This window comes from Mirounga angustirostris, unplaced genomic scaffold, assembly GCF_029215605.1.
Source record: "Mirounga angustirostris isolate CCGP_5_RB_7025 unplaced genomic scaffold, mMirAng1.0.hap1 SCAF_7, whole genome shotgun sequence".
Lineage (NCBI taxonomy): Eukaryota > Metazoa > Chordata > Mammalia > Carnivora > Phocidae > Mirounga > Mirounga angustirostris.
Genome location: NW_026991715.1, coordinates 27,489,134 through 27,510,647, shown reverse-complemented (window position 1 = coordinate 27,510,647; position 21,514 = coordinate 27,489,134). Strand labels below are relative to the sequence as shown.

The 21,514-nt window shown below is 39.4% G+C and overlaps 1 protein-coding gene across 2 annotated transcripts in view; it reads left to right on the top strand.

Annotated features, from left to right (window-relative positions):
- Positions 1-21,514, top strand: part of AFF4 (ALF transcription elongation factor 4) — an 86,833-nt gene that overhangs the window by 61,715 nt on the left and 3,604 nt on the right. For both annotated transcript variants that reach the window (XM_045892542.3, XM_045892550.3), the window contains 13 exons: positions 2,102-2,156; positions 2,599-2,636; positions 3,065-3,227; positions 3,896-4,813; positions 9,128-9,216; positions 9,831-10,071; positions 14,426-14,520; positions 15,119-15,182; positions 15,299-15,435; positions 15,690-15,761; positions 17,353-17,446; positions 18,464-18,507; positions 19,724-19,944. In XM_045892542.3, the coding sequence (XP_045748498.2) occupies positions 2,102-2,156; positions 2,599-2,636; positions 3,065-3,227; positions 3,896-4,813; positions 9,128-9,216; positions 9,831-10,071; positions 14,426-14,520; positions 15,119-15,182; positions 15,299-15,435; positions 15,690-15,761; positions 17,353-17,446; positions 18,464-18,507; positions 19,724-19,944 (2,231 nt within the window). The remainder of the gene's footprint in view (positions 1-2,101; positions 2,157-2,598; positions 2,637-3,064; positions 3,228-3,895; positions 4,814-9,127; positions 9,217-9,830; positions 10,072-14,425; positions 14,521-15,118; positions 15,183-15,298; positions 15,436-15,689; positions 15,762-17,352; positions 17,447-18,463; positions 18,508-19,723; positions 19,945-21,514) is intronic.

Below are 21,514 nucleotides of genomic sequence, written 5' to 3'. Positions count from 1 at the left end.
TGTCTGTAGTGTGTATATACTAGCACAATGCTTAAATATGTGTACTTAATCTTTTAAGGAAGGGGTAGGCAAGCTTATGTAAAAGGCCAGATAGTGAAATAGTTTAAGCTTTAGGGGCTTTAGATAGTTTTTGTCCCAATTAGTCAGCTCTGCCATTGTAGTATGAAAGCAAATATAGACCATGGGTGTGGTTGTGTTCCAATAAAACTTTTTTACAAAACAGGTATTAGTCTATATTTAACTTGTGGTCCATAGTTTGCCTATACCTCCTCTGAGATTACAGTTTTTTCTCATCTCTTAGAGATGTGTGTATTTGTGTTTGTGGGTAGGTTGATAGTTTGTTTTTAATAAAGAAGACAACAATACAGGATTCTTAGTAAGCCCTCCATTTAACTGCTTTGTGTAGAATATTAAGTCAGCATAGCTTGTACTGTCTTTAAGTTTTCCTCCTTCTATAGGTAGAACCAGGAATATATGTCAAAATGTAATTAGGCTAATATATTGGATGATAATAAATTCCAGCTTAAGAAGGAAGTGAATTCCTGAGACCACAGGTTAACTCACTGATTAAAACAAAATTCTGAAGCAGCTGTGGCCACAGTGCTAGCTTTCTAAGCTATAATCTGTAATCTGTATTGATAACCTCAGCCTCTTATGCTGAACAAAGGAAGAACTGAGAATGAACTTAGAGGAATGCAAGAAATCCCCCTCACTGCTTAAAGAATTGAAATTATATTCATATTTATCATATTTATTCATATGCAAAGAACTGGTAAAAGCCTACCATATATGTGCAAATCAGTTTGGTTGCTGAGGGAACAAAAGCATGCAGGACCTTGAGCAGTCTGGTAAAAGCTTTGACATATCCACGTGTGTGAACAGGTTCATTGAGCTGCCATTATTAAATCATAAGGGCTGAGAGAATTCAGAGTAAGTACATTTCCTTACAGGATATCAGTCATAGAGATGCACTAAGCCCTTGTCCAAAAGAAAGCTCTTTTTTTCTGTCCCGCTTAACTGGGCCAGCCTTAAAACACTTTTCATATCTGTAATCATCTGGTTACTTTGTTTCAAGGTGATCTTTTAGGGGATAATCTGAATTTGGGGTCAGATATAGAAACTCAGGTTAAGCTTTGAGGGGAAAGTATTAGTAGTTATTGGAGTGAAAGAAGATTTCCTTTCCACTGATTGGAGACTGTCATGAAATTTTAAGAAAGGTAATGGAACTACTCAGTAATGAGAAATTAAACATTTTTCTAGTGGTTTTCCCTAAGCTTTGTATTAATTTTTGCTCTCCTTTAAAAAGGCAAGGAATATTTTATGGGTCATTACTCGGATTCTTTATTTTAATGTTGATTTTATGGCCTTAAGGAAAATTTAAATCTGTAATCTTACTTTGAAAAATGAATTTCAGAAACTATAGTTTACGGAATGTGTGTGTTTTTTTAATTGATTTGAACTTTAATCAAGGAAGATTTAGAACCTGGAGTTTATTTTTACTTCATACACGGTCATTTCTGTTTTATAGCTAAGGTTCTTACCCCAAATTGTTACTCCTCCAGAGGGCAGTCATCTTTCATAGCAAGGCGTTTATGAACTAGCGCTTTCATTTTGTGTTCTGGTTTTCACAATTATGAAGTTGTATGAATCTCTTCGTGGAATATGAGGGACAATGAAAGAGAATTGCTGATACTTTCATTTTATCTTCCTTCTTTTTAGGAGTTTTGTGGACTGTTGGGTATGAGTATGGTAATTTTTTTTAATATGAATGAGTGGGTATGGATGCAATTAGAGAAAAATAGAGATAACAACTGAGTATAAGAGTTGGTAGAAGGTGGCTTATTTTATTAGAAAAGAAGGTTACATGTTTTACTTATGGAAAAGTGAGAGCTTTTGAAATGTTCACTTCCTCCTTTCTCAGTTTTTACTCCAGATGTGAAGCACACCAGAGTAAGACTTACTGGTTCTTTTCTTTGTTTTTTAATTAAATCTATGGCTACCACCATGATTATTTCTAGAATGATTCATAGATATTTAATACTCTGGTGTGCCATGATACACTGTTACAGAATTACTAATTCTTTCTGCCTTTTCCCTCTAGTATGTTAAAAGATGACTTAAAACTAAGCAGCAGTGAAGACAGCGATGGGGAGCAGGTGTGTCTACTGCTTTATGAATTTGCCAGTATCATACAGTATTGGTTTGCATTGTATTTTATAAGAATTAGAATTGAATGATACATATATGATTCATTTATTTAAAATAAGTTCCTTACTGCTTTTTGACAGTGGAATGTTGTCATGTTCTGCTCTGTGTTTAAAACTCCTTCTTTTTAAATTGGCTTTTCCTTACTACTTTTCATGGATCAGAGTGTACTCATGAAACGTGAGATTGTTGACAAGAAAAACTTTTAACAAAGCTTTTCGTCTTAGCCTGGCAGTTATTCTTTAGGTAACAACAGTGTGTCCTAAGTGTTAGGTGAACATTGATGCATATATTAGAGCTGCTAGTGTTCTGTGAAGAATTCAAATATTGTTCACATTAAGCAGATAGAGTGCTATTTATTCATTCACATTTCCTCTCATGTTTTACTTTTAGGATTGTGATAAGACAATGCCAAGGAGTACACCAGGAAGGTACGCATCCTTTTATTTTTTGTTTTATTTGGAGGGGTGGGGGTCACTTGATAGCATTGTAGTAATATAATAATTGACCCTATAAAGTAAATATTACTGTAATGGCGATTGTACAACCTTGTAAATTAACTAAAAATGATTGAATTGTACACTTAACATGAGTGAATTCTGTGGTATGTAAATTATACCACAGTAGAACTGTTTTTAAAAGGTAAGTGCTAATGGCTGAGGAGCATATTAGAAACTTTTTTTTTTTTAAGGAAGTATTTCAGTTAAAAATGATGTTCTGGATTCATAGAACTATAACAGCATAACAAACAGTAAACATTTTAAATAAAGTTGGTTGTCAGATTTGGGTGTTTTCCTGCTGTCACTGTAAAAAACAAAAAAAACATTTTCGGTCATTTATATGTTTTATCTCTTTTTAGTAACTCTGAACCTTCACACCATAATAGTGAAGGAGCTGATAACTCCAGGGATGATTCTAGCAGCCACAGTGGATCTGAAAGCAGCTCTGGATCTGACTCAGAGAGTGAAAGTAGCTCCAGTGACAGCGAGGCAAATGAGCCGTCCCAGAGTGCATCTCCTGAGGTGAGACGGAGGCAGGGGTATCTTCCGTAGGCCTCGCACGGCCCCTGGTGATGGCCGGTTGAGACCTGTTTCCAATATAAAAGGCGAAGGGAAAGAAGGTTAAGAAATTGAACTGTGTATCTTGGAGGAAACTTAGATACTTGAGTTTCCTTGTTATTTGAACAAACATTCAGTCTAGATTAGGAATTATTTGAGGTCATATTTCAGGTCCCTAAAATACTGGATTGGTTTAGTTTGGGCTTTCCTTTTATATCTCAGCATGGTAATTCATGTTATGTAGTTATTGTGACTAAAAAGATTCCTATATTATATAATTTTTACTGTAGGTTGATAAAATATGGTTGAAAATCTCTATCAGTACCTACATCACTTGTTTACTTTTTGGAATTAAGCATAGCCATGGTCATTTGTAATTTTACCTTTGAAGTTGGGTTCCTGACAGGAATCTTTAATGTTTAAAGGCCATTGTAACATCAGGCTTATCTTCTCATTCAAGGGATGAGAGCTCTGAGAGCCAATAGTCAGCCCTTTGCTTAGTTCAGTCAGAACTCTGAACAGCAAATGCCTTTGTGGTCTTAGACGTTGTGCTTTTTCCTCTTCCTTGAGATTGTTAAGGAGGGAGAAAGCTTCAGGATTGACAAAAGCATATTTATTTCTCTGTTTTACAGCCTGAACCACCACCAACAAACAAATGGCAACTTGATAATTGGTTGAATAAAGTGAACCCACATAAAGTGTCACCAGCTTCTTCTGTGGACAGTAACATCCCATCATCTCAAGGCTATAAAAAGGAAGGCCGAGAACAGGGCACCGGGAATAACTACCCTGATCCAGGTGGACCTAAAGAAACTAGTTCTGCTACTCCTGGACGAGACTCCAAAACTGTCCAAAAGGGATCAGAAAGTGGGCGAGGGAGGCAGAAGTCCCCTGCACAGAGTGACAGCACAACACAGAGGAGAACTGTAGGCAAAAAACAACCCAAAAAGGCTGAGAAGGCAGCCGCTGAAGAGCCCCGGGGAGGCCTGAAGATAGAAAGCGAAACCCCTGTGGACATGGCTACCAGCATGCCCTCCAGCAGACATAAAGCAGCCACCAAAGGCTCCAGGAAACCCAATATTAAAAAGGAGTCCAAATCTTCCCCTCGACCTTCTGCAGAGAAAAAGAAATACAAGTCAACGAGTAAATCTTCCCAGAAATCAAGGGAAATTATAGAAACAGATACCTCATCCTCAGATTCGGATGAAAGCGAGAGCCTTCCTCCTTCCTCACAAACTCCTAAGTACCCTGAGAGTAACAGGACTCCCGTGAAGCCCTCCTCAGTGGAGGAAGAAGATAGCTTTTTTCGGCAACGAATGTTCTCTCCTATGGAAGAGAAGGAACTTCTTTCACCCCTCAGTGAGCCTGATGACAGGTATCCACTTATTGTGAAGATTGACCTGAATCTCTTGACCAGAATACCAGGAAAGCCTTACAAAGAAACAGAGCCACCCAAGGGGGAAAAGAAAAATGTGCCAGAAAAGCACACAAGAGAGGCTCAGAAACAAGCCTCAGAAAAAGTTTCCAACAAAGGCAAAAGGAAACATAAGGTTTGTGAAGAGTTTTTGTTGTTTTGTTTTTAAACATCAGAACCTGAAATGCCATGGATATCTCAGTAAGCCAGAAAATACCTGGTTGAGTCACAGCTATGAGAGAACATAGAGGTTGAGCCCGAGACCGAGGGGAGGCTACAGACCAAACAGTCTCTTGAGGACCACTGAGCCTCTGCCTGTCTCCTTTAGTTTCTAATCCAGTAAGAAATGAGCCAGTGCTTCTGCTCATCCCAGGACCCCGGGATCATGACCTGAGCCGAAGGCAGACGCTTAACCATCTGAGTCCCCCAGGCGCCCCTGACTCACCAGTTTTGACACATCCTTAGGAACATCACCAGTCCTCTGTACATATCTGTGCCTCAGCTTTTTTCCCTTTTCAAACACCCATGTCTGCAAGTTCAGGACTAAACACATCTGCTCACAGCCAGCTCTTGTCTTTAAATTCATCTGGGATAATTTTTTTTTTTTTAAGATTTTATTTATTTATTTGACAGAGAGAGACAGCGAGAGAGGGAACACAAGCAGGGGGAGTGGGAGAGGGAGAAGCAGGCCTCCCGCTGAGCGGGGAGCCCGACGCGGGGCTCGATCCCAGGACCCTGGGATCATGACCCAAGCCGAAGGCAGATGCTTAATGACTGAGCCACCCAGGCACCCCTCATCTGGGATAATTTGAATTTAGAGTTGAAGCTTGGTATATATTCAAGGTCAGCCTTTTTAGACCCAGGAGATGTGAAAACCCACAGATGTCTATGATTGGAGGATAATGGACATATCTAATGAAAAGAGCTGAACAACTGACATGTATAGACAGAGATTCTTTGGGAAAAAGAGCTTGATCTTTTAGCTCTAGTGAAAAATTTGTAGAGGAAAGTAAATTTTAATGATTTGTGTTGAAGAATAATATGCTTTCTCCTGATACCTATGTGTGATTATGATTGTATAACACCAAAGAGGTGAGCAGGTGGACAGATAGGTACCAGAATAGTTGTACCAGGTAGAGTCAGAGCAAAACCCCAATCCCAGCTGACCTTGAGAATCTCACATCAGAGGATAGGAAGAATAAAACATTTCTTTTTCTTTTTTTTTTTAAAGATTTTATTTATTTATTTGAGACAGAGAGAATGAGAGAGAGAGCACATGAGAGGGGGGAGGGTCAGAGGGAGAAGCAGACTCCCTGCCGAGCAGGGAGCCTGATGCGGGACTCGATCCCGGGACTCCAGGATCATGACCTGAGCCGAAGGCAGTCGCTTAACCAACTGAGCCACCCAGGCGCCCAGAATAAAACATTTCTTAAAATGAAGTGAGCTGGGGGCACCTGGGTGGCTCAGTCGTTAAGCGTCTGCCTTCAGCTCAGGTCATGGTCCCAGGGTCCTGGGATCGAGTCCCACATCGGGCTCTCTGCTCGGCGGGAAGCCTGCTTCTCTCTCTCCCACTCCCCCTGCTTATGTTCCCTCTCTTGCTGCGTCTCTCTCTGTCAAATAAATAAAATCTTAAAAAAAAAAAAAAAAATGAAGTGAGCTGGAGGTCTTTCCTCTTTTTCTTAAGGCCACAGTACAATGTGCAGACGATGATGTGTATTTGAACAAACTAGAATAACCCCCCCCCTTTTTTTGACTCTTCAAAAACTGAAGATACTTTGAAATTTGAATTTATAGAAAACTGAAGCTTACTACTTTCAGTGCTATAGCTAGTGAGCTTCCATTATTGTAGTATAGGGAAGTTTTTTCGACTGGTAAGTTTAGGGCTACTGGCCCCTATAGGGCTACCATCTCAGATTGCTGGACTTTGTTACAGGATTTAATTCATAGAATTACATGAAGTAAGAGCTTATATATGATGGACTCTGCTCTTTAGAAAACTAAGGTGCTTATGGAATTAAGAATTGGTCCTTTTGTGCTTGAAAAGTATTACATATTCTTTTTTTTTTTTTTAAAGATTTATTTATTTATTTGAGAGAGGGAAAATGAGAGAGAGTACATGAGAGGGGGGAGGGTCAGAGGGAGAAGCAGGCTCCTCGCTGAGCAGGGAGCCCGATGCGGGACTCGATCCCGGGACTCCAGGATCATGACCTGAGCCGAAGGCAGTTGCTTAACCAACTGAGCCACCCAGGCGCCCGAAAAGTATTACATATTCTTTATAAGATTTTATATAATATAGAAATACAATATAGAATGCCCTTTTTACTCTTTTGTTTAAAAATTGTACAATATATATAACTTAAAATAGAAAATCCCCTTCTTCTAAAAGAATTGCACCTTACTTCTCCCCTTCTCCACATTTCACTGGCATGTTTTATTCCTCCTGAGTTTTTTTATGTCAACACGTGAAAGTCAGATTTTGATTTTATAAAATCAGAATCAAGTCCGGAAACTTGGAATGATTTTTGAGATTCATGGCTTTGGTAAAATTAAGTGTCAGGGACAGTTCTTGAAGATGCAGCAGATGGTACTGAGAGGAGTCTCAACCAAGGGTAATGAAGGATGTAGATTCTTTTGTCTCATGTTTTTATGTGTCCACTTTCAATCATTTGTGTAGGGAACAGATTCTTTTGTTATGGCAGAATGTTTTGGATTCTTGGGCCTCAATATTTAAAGCAATAGGAAAACTTAGAATCAGTCAGGAAGGTAGCTTTGGCAATTACAGACAGGCTCATAGCTTTTGTTTCAGCAAAACATTTTTCACAATCATTAGGCTTGGCTATAATAAAAAATATGGACAGTGGGGCACCTGGGTGGCTCAGTCGTTAAGCGTCTGCCTTCGGCTCAGGTCATGATCCCAGGGTCCTGAGATCGAGTCCCACATCGGGCTCCCTGCTCCGCGGGAAGCCTGCTTCTCCCTCTCCCACTCCCTCTGCTTGTATTCCTTCTCTCGCTGTGTCTCTGTCAAATAAATAAATAAAATCTTTAAAAAAATAAAAAAAAATATGGACAGTAACAAGCGAAGATATGGAGGAGTTAGAATTTTCGTACAGTGCTGGTGGGAATATAAAATGATAGGTAGCTGCTTTGGAACGCAGTTTTGGCAGTTCTTCAAAAAGTTAAACACAGTGTTACTGTGTGACCCAGCAATTCTACTCCATTCCACTTAGGTATATACCCTAGAGAAATGAAAATATGTTTACACAAAGACTTAGACTTGAATGTCCACAGCAGTATTATTTATATTAGCCGAAAAGTGGAGACAACCCATATGGTCATTAACTGATGAATGGATAAATAAAATGTGGTATATGCATACAATGGAATACATTCAGCTATAACCACGAATGAAATCCTGATACATGCTACAGCATCAGTGAACCTGAAAAATATACTAAGTGAAGGGAACCAGACACAAAAGGCCACAAATGTGATTCCATTTATATGAACTGTCTAGAATAGGCAGATCCATAAAGACAAAATATATAGATTAGTGATTACTAGAGTCTGGAGTGGAGGGAATGGGGGGAATGCCTGCTGAAGGGTCCAAGGTGTCTTTGAGATGATGAGAATGTTCTAGAATTGTTTGTGGTAATGGTTGTACACCTCTGTGAATATACTAAAAGTCATTGAATTGTGAACTTTTAGAGTGGATTTTATCGTATATGAATTATATCTTTTTTTTTTTTAAGATTTTATTTATTTATTTGACCGAGAGAGACACAGTGAGGGAGGGAACACAACGCAGGGAGAGTGGGAGAGGGAGAAGCAGCTCTCCGCAGAGCAGGGAGCCTGATGTGGGGCTCAATCCCAGGGCCCTGGGATCATGACCTGAGCCGATGGCAGATGTCTAACGACTGAGCCACCCAGGCGCCCATATATGAATTATATCTTAATTATAATTTCACAGCCCCCCCAAAGTCATTAGGATGAAAAGATGTCACCTAAAAGACTGTAGGAAATGTGTTTCAGTGTTTGGGCTCTGTTTACCTAAAATAGGAGACTTCTGGGGTGCCTGGGTGGCTCAGTCATTAAGCATCTGCCTTCGGCTCAGGTCATGATCCCAGGGTCTTGGGATCGAGCCCCCACATCAAGCTCCCTGCTCCGAGGAAAGCCTACTTCTCCCTCTCCCACTCCCCCTGCTTGTGTTCCCTCTCTCGCTGTGTCTCTGTCAAATAAATAAATAAAATCTTTAAAATAAAATAAAATAGACTTCTTCTCAGCCTTGAAACTCCGTTCACTGAACATTGTTTAAATGAATTATTTCACTTCACATTTATTTTCTTTCTGAAACTAATCAGGGATGAATTATTAAGGGTGACTCCTGCTGGAAACTGAAATAAGATGAATAAAAATCAAACGTAGTAGTTGCTTTTTTCTATTTTTCATCCAGAACGAAGATGATACCCGAGCCAATGACAGCAAGAAACCCAAAACAGAGGACAAGAATTCAGCAGGTCACAAGCCATCCAGCAACAGAGAGTACGTCCCCAAAACATGTTACATGCGTGTTAATATGTGTATGTCATTTGCCATTGGGTACTTTCTAATGTGCTCTTAGATTGTTCCTTTCAGTGAACATATGTCATATCCATGTATATGTATACATATACCAACTAGTAGAGGAGGGAGCTTTTGCTGTTAGCTAATTGCAATGGAAAGTTTTAAGATTCAGTCTCTTCTTCCTTTCTTCTTTCTGTAGTGGAGTAAGGTTGAGTACAGGATAAGAATTAAAGTTTTACTGTTTTCTGGCTAGATGACAAGCTTATCTGTATCTGGCAAGAGACCGGTTTCTAACTTAGGAACTTCATATCTTCATCATTCATCTTCTCATTTATGTAACCAGTATTTATTGAATACTTGTGTGGCAGGCCAACATTTAGGCACTGGGTATACATACAGCCAGAGGGTGGAAAACAGGTAAGAAGCTTGTCCTTATGAAATGTACACTCTTGTTTTGTAAAAATCATGTGTCCTGATACTTAAATAGGGGAGAAACAAATTTGTCTTGAAAGCAGGCAGAAAGAAATAGAAAAAAATCCATCACCACCATATGACTGTGTTGGAGAAATGAAGGCATTTGTTTGATTTGGCAGGTCATCTAAGCAAAGTGCTGCAAAAGAAAAGGATTTGTTGCCTTCTCCCGCGGGGCCCGTTCCTTCAAAAGATCCAAAAACAGAGCATGGCTCTCGGAAGAGGACTATTAGTCAGTCGTCTTCTTTAAAGTCAAGTAATAATAGCAACAAGGAGAATGGTGGCAGCAGCAAAAGCAGTTCCTCCACATCAAAGCAGAAGAAGACTGATGGGAAGACTTCCAGTAGCTCTAAGGAGGTCAAGGTAAGGCGTTGGGGGTCTGAGCCTTTTGAAAAGCAATCTCATGGCCATAGGAATTCTCTAAGGTGACATTGTGCTTTGACGATCTTGTAAGTCTCTCATTAAATTTATAGGCCTGTGCATTTTTACTCTCAGAATGTCATAATCTTGATAATAAACATAGGCAGTTGATCTGAGACCATGAAAGCAGTACTTGACCTGGCCACGTGCATATTAATTAAGACAGAAACCCATAATTGGGAAAGTTGGTTTGGGAAGAAAGTAGTCGATTATGATCTAATTATAAATCACTCCAGTTCTTATGATTGAGTTGTCTGTGGTTTGAAATTGGCTTTGGATTTTTTAGAATTAGATTTTATAAGCAAGTATATTACATAAAGTGATAAAGCAACCAATCTGGCTTTGATTCATGAAGAAGGGAAAATTCTTTAGCTGAGCTAGTACTGGAACTATTCCTGGAGCATGATCATAATGTAGGGGACTATTCTTCATGTTCATGGGTGGAGAAATGGATCATAGAAGCTTTTTCAAGGCTGTACTTTATTAGACTTTGACCCTCACTTTATTTACCAGGTTATTTGCATTACTTTCTAAACTGTTTTGATCAACGAGCAAACTGACAAGATTAAGAAAATACCTAGATTTTTAAGAATATAATACACTGGGTTGTTATTTGTGACTTGAGTAAGTGAAGGTTTGAGAGTTGAAAAAATTGACCATTGACTCATGCTTATTAAATGTGGCATTTTAATTAAGTCTTTAAAATTGAGGTGATTTTAATTGTGAACAACGGCCCAAATTGAGATACACAGATGGCTTTTTCTCCAGGTGGACACCCTTCCGTAATAGTTTAGAGAGTTAGTTCTAGTGTTCTTAAGGAACCTGACTGTCCTCTTGGCCTCCTTCACCGTCCAGTTTTGTGTCTACCTGCTAACTGGCTCTTTCTCCATTTTCCATACTTCACCTGTAGGATTTGAGGCTTGAATGCTTATTTCTTGAAACCTCATATCATTCTCTCTTTTCTTAAGATTGATTTATTTGTGGGCACCTGGGTGACTCAGTTGGTTAAGCGTCTGCCTTCAGCTCAGGTCATGATCCCAGGGTCCTGGGATCAAGCGCCATATCAGGCTCCCTGCTCAGCTGGGAGCCTGCTTCTCCTTCTCCCTCTCCCTTTGCCTGCCTTTCCCCGTGCTTGCGCGCCCGCTCTCTCTTTCTGTCAAATAAATAAATCTTTTTAAAAATGTATTTGAGAGAGAGAGAGAGTGTCTGCCTGAGTTGGGGCAGGGGGAGAATTTCAAGCAAACTCCCTGCTGAGCGCAGAGTACAGTTCGGGGCTTGATCCCACGACCCCAAGATCATGACCCGAGCCGAAATCAAGAGTCAGAGGCCTAACTGAGCCACCCAGGCGCCGCCCCCCCGCCCCCCCGCCTTTTTAAATGTATTCTTTAAGTGAGGTCATCTGTTCATTTGGTTGTGTGATCTCATAGGTAAAACTATGTGGCTCTTCTTTACTGGTTTGTCAGATCCTTGAAAGCAGGGATTTGTATCTTGTTTTTTCTCCATTGTTTAGCTTACTGGGTAATCAGGAAATATTTGTTGGATCAAATGTAGTTATTTGGTACTCTGTTGTTATTGACAGAATATAAAATATAGGCCCTGGCCACTTTGATTTCAAGATCTTAGGGCTTTTAACAGTTGTTAAAATCATTAATGTTAGTCTTGGCAATTTCCAGTTTAAGCAATTACATATGGGTTGATTAAAGAAGAATCTGTAATTTAGTTGGAAAATACGCTTTTTCTTATGTTAGCTAAAGGAAAATTAGATAATATGGAAAACCAAAATTACATATAATTTTTATTTTATGTTTTTCTACATATTCGCTTATATTATCAAATATTTGAAATATGTTGGCATAAAGTTCAGTCTCTTAATATGCTTTTGATATATGTGACATCTTTACTTATGTTTCCCTTTTGTTCTTTTTTATTTTTTTAAAGATTTTATTTATTTATATGAGAGAGCACATGAGAGGGGGTAGGGTCAGAGGGAGAAGCAGACGCCCCACTGAGCAGGGAACCCGGTGCAGGACTTAATCCTGGGACTCTAGGATCGTGACCTGAGCCGAAGGCAGTTGCTTAACCAACTGAGCCACCCAGGCGCCCTCCCATTTGTTCTTAATATTAGTTCTCTGTGCCATTTCTCTTTTTCCTTGATCAGTCTCATCAGAGGCTTGTTTTACCTGTCTTTTCAGAAACTAGCCTTTGTTTTTGTTGATTCTTTGTGGTTTATTTTTGTTTTCTATTTCATTAATTTATAGTCTTTATGATTTCCTTTTTTATTCTTTATTTTTGCTTTGTTCTGTTTACTGACTTTTAAAAATGTACTTAGCTAATTAATTTTTATATTAGTTTTAAGCCTTTTTTTCTTTCTTTTTTTTTTAAGATTTTATTTATTTATTTGACAGGGAACACAAGCAGGGGGAGTGGGAGAGGGAGAAGCAGGCTTCCCGCTGAGCAGGGAGCCCAATGCGGGGCTCGATCCCAGGACCCTGAGATCATGACCTGAGCCGAAGGCAGACGCTTAAGGACTGAGCCACGCAGGTGCCCCTTCTTTCCCTGATATAAGCAGTGTATAATTTCCTCTAAATACTGCTTACGTGCATCCTAGAAGATTTGGTGTGTTTTTATAACTCCATTTAAAATATTTTCTAATTTCCAGGGTGATTTTATCTTTGACCCAAGAGTTACTTAAAAGCATGTTAGTCAATTTCCAAACATACTGAGATTTGCTAGTTGTCTTCTGATTAGTGTTTCTACCTTAATTGCATTGGGGCTGGAAAGTAATCTGCATGGTAGCAGTCTTTTGAAATTTGTTAAGATTTACTTTATGAGAGTATAGTATATGGTAGATTTTGTAATGTTCTGTATTTGCTAGAAAAGAATGTGTATTCTGCATATATTTAGACGGAATCCATGTAATTCAATTAGATTAATCGTGTTTTCAAATCTTTATGCTGATATTTTTGGTCACTTTGTCCTCTTGTTCATTTTTCCACAAACATACAAGATTTGTCTATTTCTTCTTTTAGTTCTGCCAGTTCTTTTTTAATTGAGATATACTTGATATATATAACATATTAGTTTCAGGTGCACACCATGATTAAATATATGTATATATTGTGAAATGACCACTACAGTAATTTTAGTTCACCTCCTTCACCACGCAATAATTTTACATATCCCATGCATATAATTTTTATGTAAAAAAATGTGTTAAAATACTTAGAAAGTTTCTAAATGTATCTTTAGTAATTTCAGTTTTCCCTCAGTAAATCTAAACTTAGGCAATTGCGGAATTACCTAACAAAACATAGAGGGAAAGCTGGCCTAGTAATGTTACATTCCATCATAATAGGCAGGAAACCATTTCAGAAACATGTGAACTTTACCATAAAGAGTGTAGTATTTTCTCAAATCCCAGGGCCTTTATTTTCATTTCTTGAGATAAGCTGTATTGGGTAGAACTGAAAAGCTGTTACCATTTGAGAAAAATGGTTTATGGTTCCTTTTCAGTAGATTTTTAAACACAAGCAGTAAAATTATATATTAATTGGGTTTTTTAATGTTGACACATCATTTCGTAGGATAAATTCTGCTTACTTACAGTGTTTTATTATAGGGAAAATGTGTATAGGGAAGCAGTTGGGAAGATAGGCTCACAGTCCCCACATAAAGGGCTATGTTGAGAGGAGGTTTAGGTTTAAGAAAGTGGCTAGCCTTTTAAAATGTGGCAGATCTGGATTTAAAATCCAAATTCCAGGAGTGCCACTTAAAAGTTGTTTGAACTTGGGTGAGTTACCCTCCTTGACATTGCTTTTTATTCTGTCCCAAAAGCTGTATACTTCCATAAAGTTGTGGAAGGATTAATGACTGTGCTAAGTGCCTGGTAAGTAGTAAGCACGTAGTAAGTGTTAGATCTTATTATTGCTGTTTTCATTGACGAGTAATTATCAGTAAATTTTGTCTTAAGCAGTATTCCTATTCTCAGAGTAGGTGGTATCTTCCTTATGTTTTAACTAGTGTCTAGTTCAGTGCCTGGTACATAGTAGACCTCTACTATTAGAATGAATATTTTTGGTTATATAAAATGGACCTGTCCTGCAAAAAAGGCTTTTACATTCTGAAATTTAAAAATTTTGTAACAAGGAAATTAGTTACTGAAGGCAGCGGAATTTTGTTTCCTTTCTACTAGTGGCTCAGAAGATACTTTCAGTTTAATTTTAATCACCTCAGAATTTTCAACATATATACTTTTTCAGCATTATGTATTTTCAACATTATATATTTTTCTGGTCAGGAAAAGGCTCCAAATAGCTCCTCTAGCTGTCCTTCATCTACACCAACTCCTGATGCTTCTAAGCCTCGGAGAACAAAGCTTGCCTTTGACGACAGGTGAGAGAAATGGTTTTTTATGCATTGGAGAAATCATTCCAGTCAGCATATAAGAAACTCATTTAAATTCCCATCAGTGATCAGAAGAATTCCTACTTGTGTTGTGCTCCATAGAACATTCAGATTTTAATTTGAAAGGCACCCTACTAGTCCAAGTATTGTTCCTTTTAACTGGACCTCCATGACTCCTGGGGCATGTGAGTAATGGACCTTCAAGTAGAACCTGACTGCTTCTGTACCACTGTTTAACATGGGGGCTTTCTTAAATAAGTGAGAGCAGTGTTGGGGTTTTTCCTGCATTTTGTTAAAAGGCTATTTCTCTTACCCACATTCCATTTATTCCAAATCCTTCAAACAACTTGGGAAAATAAGCATTTCATATTAGGGAGCTTGATTTCTATTTTCCTAAGTAGAAAATTTGTCATGAGTTGGCCAACACAGTTTATGCACTTAACCCAATAAAAACATTTGTCAGAAAAACTGGAACTGGATGTTTAGTAATGGGTCATTTTCTGAGGGATGCTAGAGACTAAAATGAACAAGTAATATCTTATGAAAATATTTACTCTTTTATTTACTATAAAAATTTACATTGCAGAAATTATTCAGCAGACCATTATTTACAAGAAGCAAAAAAACTAAAGCACAATGCCGATGCATTGGTATGTAAACATTCTCACATTTGTTTATGTAATCAAGTGAACTTAAATTTTCATTTATTGTTTGTCCCCATAGTACCTCAGTGTCTCTCTCATTACCTTTATTCTCCTTTCTTCAGTCTGATAGGTTTGAGAAAGCTGTATACTATCTTGATGCTGTGGTATCTTTCATTGAATGTGGGAATGCATTAGAGAAAAATGCTCAGGAATCCAAATCCCCGTTCCCTATGTATTCAGAGACAGTGGAGCTCATCAAGTAAGTGGGAAAACTTGGCTGCCGGGTCGTTGGCACTACTCCTTCCTTGCTTCATCTAGGAAGGGGCTCATAGAGCTGTGTACAGTAACGCTGTGAAGGAGCCTAATCCTTTGTTGTCCTGGGTTAAGGAGAACTAGATACTTTCGTGGGTATTTTTGCCTTTGTTTGGGTTGGGTTCTGATGTTCTGAGCACTAAAGTCCTAAGATCCAGATGAAGTACTGTGTTTTGTGTCATTTGTTGCTTTAACTCACAGATACACTATGAAGCTAAAGAATTACTTGGCCCCTGACGCTACAGCTGCAGATAAAAGGCTCACGGTACTTTGGTAAGTGTTGTGTTACAGCCTCTGCTAGATGACAGGCTGTTCCCTAAGAAATTATGCTGTTTAGGGGCGCCTGGGTGGCTCAGTCGTTGAGCGTCTGCCTTCGGCTCAGGTCATGATCCCGAGGTCTTGGGATCGAGCCCCGCATCGGGCTCCTTGCTCAGCGGGAAGCCTGCTTCTCCCTCTCCCGCTCCCCCTGCTTGTGTTCCCTCTCTCGCTGTGTCTCTCTCTGTCAAATAAATAAAATCTTAAAAAAAAAAAGAAAAGAAAAAAGAAATTATGCTGTTTATGCCCTTCTGAAAGCTATCCTTGAATCGACTTTTCATAACCCAGGCATAAATCTATTTTTGATGGGTAAAGTAGAAAATAAGTCAAAATTCCTACTGAAAGATTTTTAGTTGTTGTCAGCCTCTGATCCATGGTGCTCATGGCAAAAGCCTTGGTAGAGTAGGACTGACCGTAGAACTCCCCATGTCTCACATGGTCCCTTTACCAGGCTCTTCTTTCGGTATCCTCTCTCCTTATTCACATATCCTATACCTTCCCTTAGGGAGCAAATGTTTAGCTTATTCGGAAAAAAGAATGTGGCTTGTTGGCTTGGTCCCAGGGAGATATTATCAGATTGTTAAAAGTATTTACTTTACCTGGCACTGGCTTTAACAACTAGCAATGTAGCTGTGGATAAACTGACACGGTCTTTTTTGTCGTGGAGTCTAGTATCTAGTGTGAGGAGACACAGGTTAATCAAATCGCCACACACGTATATGAATTCAGTACTTTGTGGGTTTTTTTGGTTTTTTTTTAAAGATTTTTTTTTTTATTTATTCATTCGAGACACAGAGATAGAACATGAGCAGGGGGAGAAGCAGGCCCCCTGCCGAGCAGGGAGCCCGATGTAGGGCTTGATCCCAGGACCCTGGGATCACGACCCGAGCTGAAGGCAGATGCTTAACCATCTGAGCCACCCAGGCGCCCTGAATTCAGTACTTTGAAAGAAAAGTATAACAACTCTAAGATAGAGTAGAGTGTAGAGACACCCAGCGTTCAGGTAGAGGGAATATGTGCAAGGGCTAGATGGTGGCAAGAAACTGGGAGCTGTCAAGGAACTGACTAAAGCAACTCCCCCAGAAACTGGGGAGAAGTGAAAGTGACTGGGAAGGTAAGCAGTGGCAAGGCTTTTGCGAGCCATGGTATGGCTCCCATGTGTGGCCTCAGAGCTGTCCTGTGCATAGTTGAGTTTCCTAGTTTTTGTTGTTGAATTTAAGATATTTATCATTTGATCTAGGGATTCTGCTCCTCAGTGATTTCTTTGAATGCATATGTTACAATGACATGTTGGTGTCTTGTGGGTGAGGTTTTGATTCTTGGAGGGTCAACAAATAGGAGACTAGTCGTAAGTGTCTTCCCCTCCTTTGGGTGTGTACCATAATCAGAACACATCTTCCAGTCTTGCCTGGGGGTTAGCGTCGTTGACCTTATGCTGCAGTCTGTTCACGTGAGCCGGTCGTGTACTCTTGCGCAATACAAAAGTTGTCTGCAGATGCGGCCAGAGTCTGCTGTGCTGCTAAATAAGCTGCCCTTTTCTGTTGGCTAGCCTGCGATGCCAGTCTTTGCTGTACCTGAGGCTGTTCAAACTGAAGAAAGAAAATGCTCTCAAGTACTCAAAGACACTGACGGAGCACCTGAAGGTAAGTGTGGAAGGGGGGAAGGTCCCCGTCCTAGGAGACAAGATTTGTCATCTCCTATCGCAGCCCCACAAGTGCCTCTTCCTGTTTGGCCTGCCACAGCAAGCGAGGAGCTACTGTTGGTGAACTTTCAAATAGAAAGTTTGAAATTTCTTGGAAAGTTTTTTTTTTTTCCAAAGATTTTATTTATTTGCGAGAGAGAGAATGAGAGACAGAGAGCAGGAGAGGGAGGAGGGTCAGAGGGAGAAGCAGACTCCCCGCCGAGCAGGGAGCCCGATGCGGGACTCGATCCCGGGACTCCAGGATCATGACCTGAGCCGAAGGCAGTCGCTTAACCAACTGAGCCACCCAGGCGCCCCGGAAAGTTTTTAAATGTACATATATCTGATTGTAGAATCTATGTAGCCATATGCAGTAGCTCTTACGAATATTTCAGTTGATGTAGCCTCTTTCTGTCATGAGACCTAGTTTCTACTTCGCAAATGGCCTTCTGTTTTCACTACCACCCTTCCTTAGGCTGTTAAGTTAGTTTCCTAAAATGTCTGTGTTTTTTCACCACACCACCACATAAATCTTAAAATCCTGCCCTGGTTCTGAGTTCGAACCCTTCAGTAGCTTGCTGTTGCTTGCCAGGTCAGGTCTAAGCTTCTTACCCTGACCTCAAGTCATCGAGGTCTCTTTCTCTTGTTCCTTACCTAAACCTCTGCTCCAGGGAAACCGTATGGGTCACATCTCTTCACAGCCTTTGCACGTAGTATGACACACCTCCTGTCTGTCTGAGTGTTATTCATTCTTTGTCCTTCCATTTAAGTCTTCCAGAACCCCCAGCTCTCACCTAAATAGGGTCTTTCTGTTGCACGTTTACACACACACATATTCTCTCGCTCTCATGCTTGTATTTCGGGTTCTTAAATTTGTAAAGCTTCTTAAGGAGCAGTTCTGGCCCAGTATGCTTTTGAATATGTTTAGTACTTCAGAAGTAGTGTTTTTTTAATTATGTACGTTTTATTTTTTCCACAGAATTCTTATAATAATTCTCAAGCACCATCACCTGGCTTGGGAAGGTAGGTAAATTTTACTCTATAAAATATTTTTTGTGACAGAATGATTTATTTTTGTGTAAAATCAGAATGGGTAGGATCCAGTTCCAGAAATGGAAAGATGACAAAAAAAAAATTTAAAACCATCTCTAATATAGTATTTTTTAAAGTTTTCATTTTTTCTCTTTATTTTTTACTAAGTTGAAGGTATAATGAACACAGTCTTAGAAGGAGTAGACAGAGGACATTTCACCTGTAGAAATCTGATTTTTTGACAACACCCCATCCTTCTCAGAGTTTAATAGTTAGTTGGGTTTTTATCATTGAGTTTATCTTTATTTTACTCAAGTCTTGACACTGACAGAAATGAATAACAATGGCGTGATTGGGGTTTCTCCTCCATCCTACATCACCCCCCAGAAGGAGGACAATTACCCTGACAGCTTCTGTTTTGTAATTTTTTTCTGCTCAGGTATTATTTTTATGTTAACTGACTTTCTGTCTTTGCTCTTGTGTATTTTCTGAACCAAATTTATAGTGCTAAAGTGAAGATAAAAAAATATTCATAACAAATCGCTTTTGTCCCCCCAACTTTTACTTCATTTTCCTTTGTTTTTATGGTGTTGGGCACTTCCACAAATTTTAGTACTGCTGAAATGAACCTCTCAGATTTCAACATGTGTTTCCTAAGAAATACTTAATTGACAGGAAGTTTGAGATAATTGCAGTTGATTGAAAAAGCTGTACCTCTTTGTCAGCTTTGAATAACTTGGTTAAACTAGGAAAGTACCAGAAATAATGGCGTTCAAAATAAAACGTTCCTATCTACTACCACAGTCTTCTTGTGTTAAGTTGCAAATTCCTCCCAACTTTCTACAAAACAACTTGAAAAGTACCTAATTACCTGCCAGAATAGATGGAAAGTGTGTGGAGCTGGGAGTGAGGTGATCCAGCTTCTAAGCCTTTGAACTGCTGCTTTCCAGGTGTGTGACTTCCTCAGTTCTTTGCCGTCTTTTGTTCTGTTACCCTTCATTAAAACAAAGAGTCCAGATATGATTCGCCATGGGCTTTCGTGAGCTAAGTACTTACTTAGAAGAAACTGTACTTCTCTGGGAACTCTTCCAGTTTAAAAAAAATCTTTAAATTTTAAGAGCCTTCACGGATGAAGAGCCAGTAGAACGTTGGTTCCATCACGTTCACCATATTCGCATGAATAAGCTTTCTGTTTCCCTCTGTGTAGCAAAGCTGTTGGGATGCCTTCCCCTGTTTCTCCAAAGCTGTCGCCAGGCAATTCCGGAAATTACTCTTCTGGGGCCAGCACTGCTACAGCAAGTGGTTCTTCAGTGACCATTCCACAGAGGATCCACCAGATGGCAGCCAGCTATGTTCAAGTTACGTCCAACTTCCTCTATGCCACGGAAATTTGGGACCAAGCTGAGCAGCTTTCCAAAGAGCAAAAAGGTAGGAGGGTCTGTGGAGAAACGTGGAAGGACGAGATTGTTAAAAGAGCTTTTATGATCTAGTTAAATAATGTCTGATCTGCATTTAGTTTATTATGCAGTCTAGAGTTGCCAGTAAAGTTTCCTAATCACCACTGCTTACCAGTCATACTGAATGTACTGAGTTTGGTCAAAAATACCTCTCACTGTACCCGTGACACACACGAAACTAAAAACAGCTTTTGCTCTAGGTCATGGGTGCTTTTGTTCAGGCACAGTAAGTAGCTCCAGTTATGGAAGTAATAAAATACCTGTTCTATTTTAGGATGGTTCACAGTAAATTTGGCTTAGGCATAGGATTACATGCAGACATCTTGTACATATGAGATTTAATATAAGAAATCACATGCAGGGGCACCTGGCTGGCTCAGTCAGAGGAGCGTGTGACTCTTGATCTTGGGTTCATGAGTTCGAGCCCCATGCTGGGTGTAGAGATTACTGAAATAAATAAATAAATAAATAAATAAATCTTAAAAAAAAAAACATTCATACTGGATTTTTAGGTGAATTGGAAAACTTGTGTGATAAAGGAGACCACAAAATAAATTAGTTTCTAGCATTCTTCAGTATTAGGTTATTTGAAGCTTTGTACCTTAAGTTTGTTATTGCCCAAACTAAGAACATTGATAATTACAAAGTATTTAAAGATCCTAGGGAAGAATCCCTATATTGTATGCCTGAAATAAATATAACACTATATGTTAACTATACTGGATTTTATTTTATTTATTTATTTATTTATTTATTTTTTAAGATTTTATTTATTTATTTGAGAGAGAATGAGATAGAGAAAGAGAGCATGAGAGGGGGGAGGGTGAGAGGGAGAAGCAGACTCCCCGCTGAGCAGGGAGCCCGATGCGGGACTTGATCCCGGGACTCCAGGATATGACCTGAGCCGAAGGCAGTCGCTTAACCAACTGAGCCACCCAGGCGCCCTTTATTTATTTTTCTAAAGAGCGTGCACGCACACAACGTGGCACAGGGGAGGGAGAGGGACAGAGGGGTAGGGAGAGAGAGAATCCCAAGCAGGCTCCACGCCCAGTGCAGAGCCCAAAGCAGGGCTCGAACTCATGACCGTGAGATGGCGTCTGAGCCGTGGCGTCTGAGCCAAAATCAATAGTCAGACGCTTGACTGACTGAGCCACCTGGGCACCCCAACTATACTGGATTTTAAATTAAAAAATAAGTAAATAAAGGATCCTAGGGAAAAGTACTATATAAACACCATCTTATTTTTGTAGTTGTTATTAGCAAATGTGTGTGGGCAGCAGCTATTCAGGTAGACCCTTTGTAGAGAAATACTACACTAGTCAATCAAGTATCCTTTTTTCAGAGTGTTTTTAAATGTTTGTAGTATAAATAGGTAATCAGGTGAAGATGAAAGATTACTATCCCTAAAGAAGGATAATGGTGGGAGAAAGCAGAAGAGGAACCCCAGCATCTGAATTGTGTCTCTGAAAACCTAAATCTTTCCTAAAATTTTAAGTATTGTCACTATTGCTCAGGAAAGGTTACAAAGCAGAAATTCTTAT